The sequence below is a fragment of the Gadus macrocephalus genome, chromosome 13 (assembly GCF_031168955.1).
Source record: "Gadus macrocephalus chromosome 13, ASM3116895v1".
Lineage (NCBI taxonomy): Eukaryota > Metazoa > Chordata > Actinopteri > Gadiformes > Gadidae > Gadus > Gadus macrocephalus.
In genome coordinates this window covers 7,125,010-7,139,994 of record NC_082394.1, presented here as the reverse complement: position 1 = coordinate 7,139,994, position 14,985 = coordinate 7,125,010, and the positions used below count along the sequence as shown (strand labels likewise).

At 41.2% G+C, this 14,985-nt stretch overlaps 1 protein-coding gene across 1 annotated transcript in view; it reads left to right on the top strand.

Moving 5' to 3' along the window:
• Positions 1 to 3,306: 3,306 nt before the first annotated feature.
• The window catches only part of LOC132470373 (receptor-type tyrosine-protein phosphatase gamma-like), a 94,728-nt gene continuing 83,049 nt past the window's right edge, over positions 3,307 to 14,985 (top strand). The window contains 1 exon segment of the mRNA XM_060068932.1: positions 3,307 to 3,982. Coding sequence (XP_059924915.1) covers positions 3,898 to 3,982 — 85 coding nt within the window. The 5' untranslated portion in view covers positions 3,307 to 3,897.

Genomic DNA, 14,985 nt, shown 5'->3' with positions numbered 1-14,985 from the left:
AAGTTGATTGTTAAATAAATGTCTGCTATGGCTAAAACCCCAATGCCAAGCGTGTTTTGTCCGTGGAACCCGGCCCAACCGAGCACCGGGTTACCACAACACACACACACACACACACACACACACACGTATCTGCATTGGTTAAAGTTACTCGTGGTTATAAGGCCACCAGAAGGGCCTTAAGAGAATACAAGCTCAGACAAGTCTTTCCACACCTCAAAGTGCCCGAAGATATATTTAAACTATCACACTTCTTAACAATAATTGAATTTTGCACAATGACAATTTCATGTTAATTGTATCATCGAACCCGAGACTGATTAGCTCCGAGACGCTACCTGAAACCAACCATGGTGAGAGGAAAATCTTTTTTTACTTACTTCACCCTGACACGTTTCGGTAAAATAACATATCACTGTATGATTTCACAGCGGCATTGTGCTTGAAAGTGTGGGAGATGGTATTAAAAGATAGTTACTATTATGTTATTAAGACGATTTCACTGAAGCTGTCTTTAGACATTAGCATTATTGGTATTATTCTGTTATTTAAAGTGTCCGATTTCAGAGTAGCGGATGAACCCGAGTTATATCTCGCAAGACTGGACTGCATCTGATTCCAGATACCACAGGGGCCCTTAGCAGAGAATCCCAGGGGGCCCTTTGACTAACTTCTGTGTATGATCATGTTATCCAGAACTCATTTACGCATTTTAATTAATTGGAAACCAATGAAGAGCACATACTGTGAACAATTATGTATACAACACTGAACGATTTTGATGCACATGATAGGCTGAGATCAAAAAAGAGCATTGGCTGTCTATTTGCCGATATCAACAAGCAAAAGTTGAACAAATATATGGTAACACGAGCAAAATAATTGCCTAAGCTATAACTTTTGATGTGTTCTGGTATTCCTTCCAAACCTCTGCTCCGAGATGTCCTGGAGGTATGGAGCATATTAAAGATCATCACCCAATACAAAATATAGTATTTCCATCGCACTCTTTTTCCTTTGTTCCCGGAAAGTGGATACATTTCTCTCGTTTTACATTTGTAAACGCCGCCCTATGCAGCAATTAGCCATTGAGCTAGTCAAGAGCAGCTTTCATTTAGCCTTTCAAAGATCCTCCCGTAGAACATCTTCACAAACACTCTTTTCCTAATCCTTCTGTCTCCTAGTTATGATTTCCTGAAGGGTAAGTCTCACGATTTCACTCGTGTCGCAAGCTGTTGTACTTTTTTTTAAAGTGACTTTAGGAGTGTCTGTTTGTTTTTTGTTTTTAATAAACTCTCAAGCCGGTACCGAGTCTCCCCCCAGGGACATCCAAGAGACAAAGCAGGGGTTTCATTTGGGCTTTTTCCAAAAATACATCAATTTCTGCTCATCACAGACATTTTAATCCTCTCTAAACCTACACCCTCCCCTCTCTCCTCCACCTCACACACACACACACACACACACACACTAGTTGCCCCAGAGCAGTTACTTGTCTCGTCATAAATTATCTTCTGGATTGGATGCTTCGCAGCATTCTGTCTTAAATAATTTTGTTTACGAACACACACATCTTATTTTTTCCCAAAAAGACAACAAACTGTGGATGATTTTTAGATTTGTAGATGTTTAACATTTAATATGGGAGGCCATAATTACGTCAAAATCACTACTTTTAACTGCGTTTGCATTTACTATTCTTAGGAACAGCAGAGAGATAATATCTAAGATGAAGCCTGAAACTATTGGTGTAGAAACCAGTAATGTGATGCCAGCACAATAGGGGTGGAATAAATGCTGTAGCCAGCAAAATATCCATACCCCTCCAACAAGGATAGTGCATGCTCATTTTCCAGAGTCTGGGAGAAATTCGAAGACAGTTATATAATTCTGTGATGGAGGTCTGTTATTGTTGCTTCCCAACAATTAGATGCACAATAATACAATTGATCGGACGGAATCTCATTTGGTTCCTGGCTTGGCATGACCGTCTCTCTTATTGATCTGCTGGAGAACATGAGAACATTTGCTTTAGGACTGCTGTGTAGTGGGAAGTGGAGGTGAGGAATGAACCTGAGAGAACAGCATCTCATACCAGACACAGTTCAGTAGGACAGAGTTTTGACGCTGTGCAGCGAGTCCTTTTTACACGACACGTCCCTCAACTATACTGCCATCCTCGCCTCTGCTTGCTGTACTTTGTATTCATAGAAAACAGATTTAGCAGAATAAAGCTTTCATACTTTTTCAGAGTTTTGGCTTAGAATTTAATCAGTTGAATAAAAATGAATCATAATAATTCATGCGGGTAGCGACTATGTGAGCGTTGCGTGCTTGTAGAAGGTAGTGTACCTGAAGGTGGGCGTGCGCGCCCGTTGACCGTGCGTGCCAGTAGAAGGTAGGACTGGTTAAGGTCAGCGTCGCGTGCCTGTAGCAGGTAGAACTGTCGAAGGTCAGCGTTGCGTGCCCGTTGAAGGTATAGGCTTCGAGAAGGTTCGTCGCGCGCACAGTGGAAGGTAGGCCAGTGCAAACTGTCGACGTGCCCTAGAGGGACCTGGAGGAGCGTTCTTTCAGCTAGTCGTTTTTTGGAGAGGAGGCAGATGGCTCGCATTAAAAGCAATGGGCCCTTGTGAATGTTCCCGCCAGCCCTGTAGAAAACAACATAATTAAATGAGAAATGTAATCAGATTCCTCAAATTAAATGTCCACCTGTATGGGTCCTCGACAAACCCACTGAACTATACGTTTACCAAAACTCTCCTCCATTAAGCATGCGTCACTGCGGATTTAGAATTCCCTGATCAATACACTCGCTGCTGATTATATTCCAGGTGATGATTACTGCTAAAGTATTCCATTCACAGTTCCACCAGTGGCGCTAAGGACCCCTCACACCGTGGCCACAGGAGGGCCATACAATATCCACGGTAGGAAGTGGAAAGAAAAGTAATTTAAACCAGTCGAAAACAGAATACACGGTCGAAAACAAATTTAAAAAAGAAAGTAAGAAAGAAAAACAGGAATATATTATTGTCAGTGTAAACAATACATGTAATGGAGCCAATGTTTTATAACTACATTGGATACACATACAAAATAAACCTTTTAATGGTTGTAGGACTTGCTTTTTTCGATGTAGGCCTACATTAATCCATCCTCAATAGATTTGTTTGTGGTTTTTAACATAGAAATAATTGATCCTTCGTCTTCATCTATCAGCCATTCGCCACACAGATCCCCTTCGCTTTCAGCAAATCAAGACTCGGATCCCCTCCCTGCTCTGCTCCCGCCCCATACAGGCTGGCTCGCAGTAGTGTGCTCCAGTCAGTCGCGTGAAGAGCAGGGACCAGGAATCCTCGCACGCCTGACCGCTAGGCTACTTCCTGGAGGAGGATGGAACCTTTTTTTAAATTAGCCTTCGTGCGCTAATTCCCTTCTTTTCGCTACGATAACGCCTTGGATAATCAAGAAATAACGGTCACGTGTACTAATTATAATCGGAGCACTTTTTTTCTCTCTCCTCCTGACTTGCACACACATTGATCGCCCGGGTTGACTCTTTATACCGACTTGGGGAATGTCGCGGTCCAAAAGCCTCACGCATGCATGGTCGTCCCAAAGTGATACTGAACTGTTTTTGCACGTTCGCAGCCTTTGTATATTCCTCGAAGAAGCAGATGCATCGGCTCGGCATCGGGGCGAATAATTTAGCGTTTTAGCGGCGAGTCTCGGCAAGCAGCGCAAGGCTACTTCGGTGTTGTTGTTGCATCCAGCCGTTTATTCGTGAAGTTATTCTTCTGCTTTTTTTTAATCTATTGCGTTCAAGTGTATGCTTTTTATAAACCTCGAAAACTTTGTCACCCGTTGCCTTCTTGTTGCTTCGATGAGTAATCTAACATGCGGAGAATTCGGGAACCAAGTTACTGGTGGATCTTATCCTTCACGTTTTTAACCCTGTCCAAACACACGGAATGTCACCCTGGTAAGTATCTGCAACTTTGATCGTAATGCATCTGAAATACTCAACTTATAGTAATGCTCCTCTGGATGTTATGCGTTTTGACCGAGGGCATGGCCAGAGCCGTAGTCTGTAACGTTATTTAAAGTAGCCCACTACTTCACTAGTAATATCATTGGGTTTCCATTGGGTTAAGGCCACGGGGCTTCATCTCACACAGGGTCCACTATTGTCTCCGAGACGATCGCATTGAACATTACACCGACAGTCGACACGTTACACGATAACGCAATGGCCCCGACCATCGTCTTCATGTTAACACAGATTTCGAGTTACTTGCTTAACAGTCTCTGATTACAAGCATCCCATAAGCTATACGGCGTTGTCAGTTTTCCTATAGCCACCGATATTTTACCTGGGCTTTATTCAGTTATGTTCTGGAGGAATCTAGAGCTTTCGGTAGAGTAATTCACGTTTCAGTTCGTTTTTATATCCAAGGAGTTCTCGGTGTTTTCTGGATGTCATGCGGCGAGGTTACACACTACGGTCGGCCGTCATAGGACGAAAGCGCTGTTGGATCAGGTTAGGGATGGCAATGTAAGAAGTGGTCAGGATAACCTCCCCCCCCCCCCCCCCCCCCCCTAATATACCAAATCCTCATCACTCCACGTCCTTTTTATTGGATTCGTAAACCGTCCGGAATACATTTAGTCCTGCATATCATTTCACATTGCTTGTTGTCCTTGGAACATGGGGGGGCCATGTTTGAAATGTGATTTGAGATCCGACGAAACAATAAGTTGTATCATGCCCGCACTTTGGACGGGTAATTAGGTGTGGAATTTTGTTTCAGCTTTTTGTTGAATTGTTAGTGTTAAAACTATTTAAATCCATCAACCGTCACTACTCCACAATATGTAGACTATTATGTTGTGGTCCTGTCAGTGACTGCTCATCCCAGGTTTTTAATCCAAGTTTATACCTTTTGAAAGAGATATCTTAAACTGTCTTCCACATACACACGCATTTAAATAATAAAACGGCTATTTAAATATGAACACAATTCTCTCACTAGATGAATGTTCTTCCATAATCAACTCCTACGTAATACTTTCTACCACAAAAATAACAAATGTACTACCTTACAATATAAACAACCAAAATTTGCTATTCATACATTTTTAATTATTAGACTTTTAACCGAGAAGACCCTAGCAACTACCTATAAAATCATATGAATCACCTACATAACCATAGCAACCCTAGAACAGCCACCACCAAAAAGACCCTAGCACCCACCTAGTACACCATAGCAACTACATAGAACACCTTAGAAACCAACTAGAACACACTAGAGACCATCTAGAACACAGTAGAGACCATCTAGAACACAGTAGAAACCTTCTAGAACACAGTAGAGACCATCTAGTACACACTAGAGACCACCTAGAACAACATAGAGACCATCTAGATCACCCTAGAGAACCCCATCTAGAACCACCTAGCAACCACATAGAACCAGCCAGTAACCATCCAGATCACCCTAGCAATCACCCAGAATACCCTAGCAACCATCTAGTACACCCTAGCAACCACATAGAACACATTAGAAACCACCTAGAACAGCAAAGAGAACCCCATCCAGATCAACCTAGCAACCACCTACGACCCCCTAACAACCACCCAAAACTCTCCAGCAACCCTACAGAACACCCTGGCATAGAATATCCTACAACCGGAAAGTACACCATAGCAACTACCCATCACACCCTAGCAACCACCCATCACATCCTAGAAACCACCTAGAACATCATAGAAACCTTGCAGAACACTATCAACTGTGCAGAACTCCCTAGCAGCAACCATACAAAGACAACACGCCACTCTGCTGTAGATATTCAATATACCAGCTACTCAAACTACTTGTTCTAGCTCATTGTACTTTTTTGCGATAGGCCTATTATTCTTCTATTTTTCATCCAACAACGCATGATTGCTATTCCAAGGTAATATCTAATTTCCTTTCAAAATCAGCCTCTCATCTCAACAGCAGCGTGTCACACAATATTAGTTTATTTTTGTTAAATCAAATAAGATGTGTCTTTGTATTTCTTTTTTAATTTCATGAATCCTCCATGCACCTGTCACTTACCTCCTCATATCATCAGAGTCGTTGCTGTAGCTGGGAAGATGAGGGCAGAGTCATGTGGTGTGGGCTGATTTGAGCATTAAATCCGGGGGGGATGCAGTGTTTTATCGTTTTTTTTTGCTAACTAGTGGCATTTGATATTGTGATTAAGCGGTATGTGTGTTTAACCTAATCAGTACCTGTGTGTGTGTGTGTGTGTGTGTGTGTGTGTGTGTGTGTGTGTGTGTGTGTGTGTGTGTGTGTGTGTGTGTGTGTGTGTGTGTGTGTGTGTGTGTGTGTGTGTGTGTGTTCCTCAATTGAATCCGCTAAAGCCTCTGAGCCAGAGATGCTGTGATCCAGAGTCTCGCTAGCATTTTAATCATTCACAGTGACTCACCGCTTCTTCAAACCACCACAGCCCAGTGATGTAGCCCAGAATATCCCCACATGTAGGAGAGATGGAGTCCTGTTTTAGAGAGTCAATGCAGGGGGACACATGCTTCAGAAGGCTCTGTTCTTCAACACCCCCCCCCCCCCCCCCCTGGAAAAATAGTGAATAATGAGCAATCAATTATGCACATTGCTGACGGGCGCGAGGGAAGGGGAGTTGGGGTCACACAGCTTAACTCAAGGACTTGACCGTGTCAATAGATGTCCAGCGTCCTTCCATCACCTTGTGCTTTTCCCCTCAGATGCCCTCTCTGGCGTCTGTGCGATAGATAGTGGCGTTTGCTTTACTTGCCTCTGTCTGAACTGTCATTCAGACAGCACCGCAGCACCGTAGGGCAAAGCACAACAAAACCCCTCAGGCTCGGTTCCCCCCCCCCCCCCCCCCACCCTCTCACTTTTTTGCATTTGTTATGACGAGCCGACCAAACCTTCTATTTAGCACGCATTGTTTTTTGTACTTTTTGAGGGGAGGGGGGAGGGGGTTTACACCCAGCGCAATTGTTCATTCTGAGATATGATAAACAATTTAAAAGCGAGACTATAGCCTGTAGGCATGAGGGTAGTTTTTTCCTTCTCCCTGCCTCAAGTTGCTATAGCAATCACAATGGGTGGCGCCTGCAGGGTTTGGTTCAGACCCCACGGTAATAAATTGGAATAATAAACATCAGATCTAATCACCAAGCAAAATACAATGAAAAGGATGAGTTGCATCCATTTCCTTTTGTGTCAACATTTAGCCATTATTATGTTGATTTATGTCTATATCGTGTCGTACCGGCGCGGACGTTATACCCCTCACATGACCAGTCAGCCACTGGATCTGCATAAACACATGCAAACACAGGCTTGTGCGGTGCAAGGGTCGTCCCGATTCGCCCATTGTCACATTTGGGAGAGATTATCGGCTTTAAGAAATTGCCACGCAAACATTTGTATTAACTGGAAGCGATAATAACTGACTAAACTGTTTATTTGCTTGGCTGAGTCCTTGAATAAAACGGGGAGATTGTTGCACAATGCAAACACTTTGTATGTATTTTTTTTTTTTATGAAATGTTATAGTTGTTTTGAAATGCGACAGAGATATATAATCATGTTTTCTTTAACCATTCAGGAAATTATGTAGCACATTTTTTCCAATTTATCAATTTATCCTATTTTTTCAAATTTTGTGTGAGATGCTTCAACAATTAATTGATTAATTTAGATTGCGGATGAGAGTTAGTGGAGTTGTAAAGTCTCTTGAATCATCACCTGGTGTATGTTAATAATCCTTCAATCCATGTCATGGGTTAGGGTTGGGAAGGAAGTTCAAGCAACAAAATGTGAGCTGATTTAAATAGACCATTCTGTTGAGGAAGGGCTGGGTCTTCCAATAACACAATTCTCTTTTGTTCGGGATTCCTTTTGGACTTCCTGGACAGGGATTATCCCCATTTCTGAACTAAAATGGCCCTACAAACCAGATTTAATTAGCATCTGCTTTCATGGAGGTGATTTGAAATAATCCTAGATATATAAAGGACTTAATTTAGTTACCACACATATTTACAGGATGCATTTTCAAAGAGGCAGGTTTAACTTTAACAGAGGGAAGAATTTCAATTTCAGTGGAGGCTTGAGACCTGGATTAATAAAATCAGTTTTATTTTTCAACCTCTAATGTCCTCACCACCTCTCTTTCAGTTGTTTCCCTTCATGCCATAGGTCTTTGTTACTTTAGGTTACGCTGCCTTGTAAAATGCAGGCTATTTACAAGAGGGAGGTCATTCATGTGTAGCAATTGGTATTTTTCTCTCAACCCCATATCTAGACTAAATAACCTTCATTTTGAGTTTCTCCTTGTGGTGGTTTAGCTCTCGATTATCCATTTAACTCCATGGCAAACTTCTTCATGCATGGTTGGCTTCTTTCTTTGGACCCTGATGTCCTGTAGTGACACCGACTTCCTCAGTGCCCTTAGTTCGTGTCAATAGTAGTTTCTCTCGTGGCCCTTCCAGCCCAGTCAAACTGCTCCAGCAGCTAGCCTCAAGGAGAACATGGAGGTATTATTTAAAGAAATTACAGAACGATCAGGGCGGCGTTGAATAGAAAATGTGTTAAATGCTGGCGAATTAGACCATCTGAGGAGTCCAATAGTCAATATCTCAAGATGGCAGATGATGACTAGTTTTTGACCTTCTGTATGGTTATGCAAGTCACTTTAATGAGGATGTTTTTGTATTTTTGGTTAAAAAGATGTTGCCACCTATTGTCTGTTTCTTTTTTCTCCATCGCCTAACTTGAACTACGAAGGGCAAGTGTGACATCATGTGCTCTGAATAATTCAAATTCCTACAAAGTCAGTTGGGGTGGCAGACACGCACGTTGACAGTGATGAAGAACTATTCTGGATTAAGACTACAATTTAATTTAGTCCCTGGATAGGGAAGAAGCCCTTTGCGTTGACCTGTTGAGACTTCAAGCATATCAAAAACAAATTACCGGTAGGCTTTCACTGGCAAACTTGATAAAGGCCACTATTTTTAAATATCTTCCCAAAATACTTTGTCGACCTTTTTGTGGAGGTTTTTATGTGATTTCAAAAAAGACAGTTGGCCTGTTGTGTGATGCGTGCAAACAATATATTTATAGCTTTGCAATACTTATTGATTTAAAAATCATAGAGAGACCGGCCGTAGGCCTTATGCCTGTTTCAGTTGTGGCCAAATCTTTTCACAGGCATTATGAAACTATGATATAACAGTAGAATAGCCTGGACTTTAACAGTCTGCATGCTGCAATTATCTCAAATGATTAGCTGTCACGGCTTATGCGTGTAAAAAAAACTTTTCTCCAAGGCAACTTTCCTTGGAGTGTCCTTTTTGTCAGTGTCCAGCCACACTAAAGAACTGTGCTTCTTTAGTGACTTTACTCTTTACAATAGAAAAGTCTCCGGACTACTGACATCTCAAGCAGCCTGCTTTTATTTGGTTGTCCTTCCGGGTTTTTTGTCTTGACAATGTGAATGCATTTTCTTGTACTGGAGCCATTCAATACCTAATTTCCATTAGCTCTTAAAAAGTATTGATCAATTGGGCAAAATGAATCCCACAGGCAGTGTCGACTCAGTTTCAAGCGACATTGAGCTGAGATTTGTGTTTCCTTTTGGCCCGGCATCATGGAATGTTAAGACAATATCAAGTGCCTAGTGTTCTGTAAACCTGCAATTCGGCCCTTCTTGATAATCCTTTGTGAGGACTGAATCGGCCACACGCTGTTACCTCGGCAGTTAGTTTGATGCTGATTCACTTAAACCCTCTTTCTCTATCCCTTTGTTAAATAATAACCAAGAGAATGTAAACACCTTTATACTCCGACCTTTACAACTCTATGAAAGATATTTTTTACGTATTTTGCTGTATCCTCATGTTTTACAAAGGCAACCCTCTCTCCTTTAAAGGGGGAAGAATAGGTCTATAAGCATCATTGGATCACACTGTCTGCATTTTCATTTGTCACTGTGTGACCAAGTGAATGCCGCAATCTGTCTCATTGTAACGAATGACAATGGCTGCAATTGTGAATTTGCGTCCTAGTTAATTTCTGGGAAGTTTCTAATGCCGCATATGTGCTGAGTTGGATAGTTTTGGAAGAGGAACAAGGGTTTTATAGCCCGGCCCTATCGATCCTGATGACACGCTCCCCTTCGGGTAATGCAAATGTTTCTTTACCTCAACACAAACATTCAAGGCCTCCTGGTAGTCCTACCCCAATTATCTAGAGATTTGAATACCACGGCCTTTGCTTTTGACATTTTCATATTTCAGAACGGAGTCAGTTTTCTTTTGTTACGCCTCAACACAGACAGCTTTCATGTTTAATAAACAGTGCAAGTGTTTTGCAAAAACGAGGAGTCAACAACTGAATTTGATGCAAACTCGTTGGGGCGAAAAAAGAAAAAAAAACGTACGCACGACTCTGTAATAAACCGTCACTGTCAAACGTGGTCGGATTAGTGCTGGTTGATTACGCGGGGGCGGTGGGTGTTATTGTCAATGCTAGGCTACTCAACCTCTCCTGGCACGCGTGTGTTTATCCCAGCCGTGCAGACCTCTCTCCAGGTAACCGGTGATCACCCAGGGATTTCAGGACGCATCTGGCCCCCGGTAAACAACACCCCAGAGACACTAGTGGAGACTGGCAGCCATCTTCTCTCCCCATCCGTTTATCTGTATTTTAAAATGTTTACGTCTATGCCACAGTCTCTATTGAATCGTAGATCTATTCCGATGTGTAGTTCCTATGTAATTGGGGCAGGGGACACGGTATGTACTGTAAAGTATATATTTCTGGTGAAGGGGAAAGTATTTAATAAGTAGAAATAGAGTCGAGTGATATTAACAATTGCAGGTGATATTATGGGATAACGGGGTCCGTTTACCTGCAGCATCCAGGAGACATTAATGGAAGCTGTGCATGACGAAGCAGGTGGAGAAGTGTCCGTGCATCGTTTCACCCGGCGAGGACATTCCAATAATGCGTTCAGAAATGGACTCTTCACAAATGCAGCCTCCAACATCGGGGGGGAAAGAGGCAACATGGGGGGAACTCCATCCACAACGTTGCGATAGAGAGGCTAATCTCATATTGCACTATTGATTTTTAAAGGGACATATGGCATAGCTCTAGGTACTAACAAGATTGTCCTGTCGACATTAGTGTAACCGATAAATTACAGGACTTGGATCAATTCAGAGCCCTGCGCAGTGCTCTTAGTACAGTATACAATTCCGACCACTCTGCAATGAAGTGCAGTGTTGATTTTAGTTTTTTAGGGCGATGAAGAAATGCTTCTTAAAGTCAAGGCGCTGTGACCGGCTTCTCTTTGAATAAGAGGGTCAGAATCATGGGCTATAAGTGGCCAAAGGGGGATGACATTGACCTTAGGTACAAAGGTAGGCCCAATTAAAGTGCATTACTATGCAGGTGTCGTGGGTGTTTTTGCTATTTCTCTGTTTAATGGAGGGGACACGAGTGTCTCCCTGAGAAAACATGTGTTTTGCATTCCTTTTGACCGGCCGAGACAAAAACCCAGTTTGCTGGGTGTCTGAGATCCCATACGGATACCCCTTCCATTGAAGTCCGGCGCGCATCCTTTCATGTCGAGTGGAATGTGCAGATACAGTGTATATTCTTAGCCATTATTTTTCCACAGGGAGGAAGTGACATGTGTTCCGTAGGCCGTTTCCTTGTTCTTTTATGTACTTTGCATTCAGCTCGAGAACATATGCAGTGGGGGAAAAAAATAAATAAAAGCAACACCTCCAGATCCTCTTGTTCATGCAGCACATTTCTGAAATACTTAATACTTAAAAAAAAAAAGCACTGAACAAGATTTGCATCTTAATTTCGTAAATACACTGTATTTAACCCAATGACAAATAAAGATTATATTCTATTCTAAATGCCGCGATGATCAAGGACATTATGAACAGAACATCAGCCCACAGCTTGATTGAGCCGATGTCCCTTATCGTGTATGTTATTGTTCACCAAACCCGGTGGAACAGTCTTTAACGCTAATATTTTATCAACGATAATCGCTTTGTATGCCAAACTTGGCTTTAACAGTATTATTATGGTTTTCTATGAGTGTATTCAATACTATAGCCTGGTTATAAGCAACGCATATGGAAAATGTGTCTACTTGCTGCTTGTTCTGAGGACATTTTTAATACAATCGGCCAAAATTGGCCAATTTTGGTAATTTTGTATCTTCCAACTATATGATCCACATTTATAAAGCCTAATCGTGAAATTATGCTTTTGGAGTTTGCTTTTGTATAGTGCCATTATTAATGTATATTTTTGGAATCGACCCAGAACATTTGATTACTAAGCATGTCAGCAAGATTGTTTTTGTCATTAGTGCTACAACACTCTATTTAAATAGCCGGAAGACTAGCAAGTCACATAGACTAGAATGCTGGTAAAGGAACACATAGCATGTTGTATTTATAGAAGGTCGATAACATGAAAGAGGAGTACTTTTCAGGTGTGCCACTGATAAGAGCTGTATTCATTTCATTGTACACATAGGATGATTTATGTTAAATTGAATGACAAACCAAGGTCAATTTAAATGCTAAATAGGGCATCAGTTTACTATGACGGTATTATATTTCATATTGAAATAACAAGCACGTTATTAAATCATAGGCCATAAAACAGGAAATTAAACGGATTATTTAAAATTAGCTATTAAGTACATTTCAGAATACACTTTTGCAGGGCCGTTTCTATCTAAATGGTAATTTAGAGACAGAGTAATTCACTGTGAACGTATGCCCGGATCAATACAACTTGTTTGTTAATCGAGTTTTTCATTTTCTGACTATCACAAAACAATTGTATATGGATGGACTTATTAAATGTAGTTTCCTTTCAGATAATTAGTGTACAGAAACTGAAATATACAGACTATATGGTTGACAATTGTATTCTGTAACGAATAGAATATGCCACAAAAGTAGGGCTTCGTTTCTCTTCACGGTTTTATTTAGTATTGCCAAGTTATGCCTTGAAGTATTGATTAGGCGCTGACATCAAAGAGTAGCTAAAGAGGAAGAGAGGCCGGCAGACTGCTTGTATGGCCTCTAGCAGGGTTGAAGAAGTGGTTTTGCAGTCCCAGTTTAGTGGTAGTATTTATGGTTGGCTTGGAGTCATTTGGCCAATGAGCTGCAGGATTGCTTTTCATCATTGGTAGGCAGATACACCGCACTCCTCTTTTTTTCTTCAGCGATCCAACTGGATTGGACATATGTTAATGCTCTCACATTCTGTAGCAGTTGTGGAATTGACAGTCGGAATAGGCAAAATGTATTATCATAGAATATCCATATATTTTTTGCGTGGATGAGCTTTATTGAGGAATGGAGTAGTCTCCGTTCCATGCCTTGAACAGAGTTTAAAATACACCATGCTAATCCGCCCAGTTCATAAGAAATACCATAATGTTATGAAGAGGTATAATGTAATTTATTTATTTTTTTACCGGCAACCGAATGTATTTGGGAATCGATAACAGTACAATTTTCCCATTTGAGTTCTCTGTCTCTGTCTCTGTCTCTCTCTGTCTCTGTCTCTCTCAAAAACAACAAAATCTCCAGACAAGGGAGAGCACACAAACATCCTTTGGTTTGGTCAGATTATTATATCACCATTATTTGCCATAGACTTTTTTCATATTTTATTTAAATCAATATTTAAGGCAACCCATAACCATCACTGCACAAAAGAGTACATTGTATAATCTAGACATTTTCTAACTGAATGAAAATACTAACATAACATATCGTTTGTTTAGCGATATGTTTGGGTTGTAAATAAACCGCATCTTATTCTTCATGTGTGCTAACTAATTAATAAACGGTAGCATCAATCTATTAAAAGATCACTAGTTGCAATTCTAATCCTAACCACATTGCAAAAGTTAGTTTTCTGAACGTTTACTGGTTTGTCTGGTAGGAGTGATGAACTCAGCAGCACACACATTCATTTTAATGAATCTTTTAAATGCTTGCATTTACATTATAAAATTGCAGTTATTTCAAATGTTTTGATAAACCCTAAATACTTAAGAGAGGAAAACATTTGGTAACGACATATTGTTTCCGCATCAAATGTGTACACATAAAGACATTGTCCTATGTTGACGACATCAGGCCACACAGATCAGCGTCGCTACGCAGAGGCCCGTACAATGTTGCGGAAGCGCCGTCCTACCAGAGACTAGCAACATGTCTGTCTCTGGAGCAACGCGTCATCTAATACCTGATTGGTTGAGCAGGGAACGGACATCCTGCGATAATAAAATGAATGCACCTGGCGAATTAAAAACGCCACATATTGGATAGATACTCCAACCACTTTTTTCATCAACATATATACTGATTTGCTCTTAAGGCTATTTTGGTCTCTTGTGTACACAAGGGACCAAAATAGTCCCCCAAAACGTGAGGTAGAGATAATTGCAGGCAGCTCGTCTAAAATCTGCGTGATGTCTCTGCATTACAAAGTTAATTTGCAGACGGGCTGCATGTAGAATGGTAAATCGAACTATACAACACCACAAGTGGGCTAGGCTCACACTATTCCTAAATTGAAAACGTGAGAGACTATGGGGAAAAAAAGCTGTCATGTTACGTCCCATGTTTGGTATTGTCTTGGAGGAGTTGAGGCTTAGGCGCAGCTCTTATCGAGAAACATTTGCATGAAGGATTTCTGTTAATGATTTATGAGAGCGTAAATTGTTTCAGCACTTGACAGAACCTAATTTTACTGTAATGTGGCTGAATCTCTCCGCCCCAAAGCCGCTAAAGTCCTCGCTGCTGAAACTGCTTATTTGCTTTTAGCTGTGTATGCCTAAACATCTCCGTTGGGGATTTGAGTCTGATTTATTTATTTC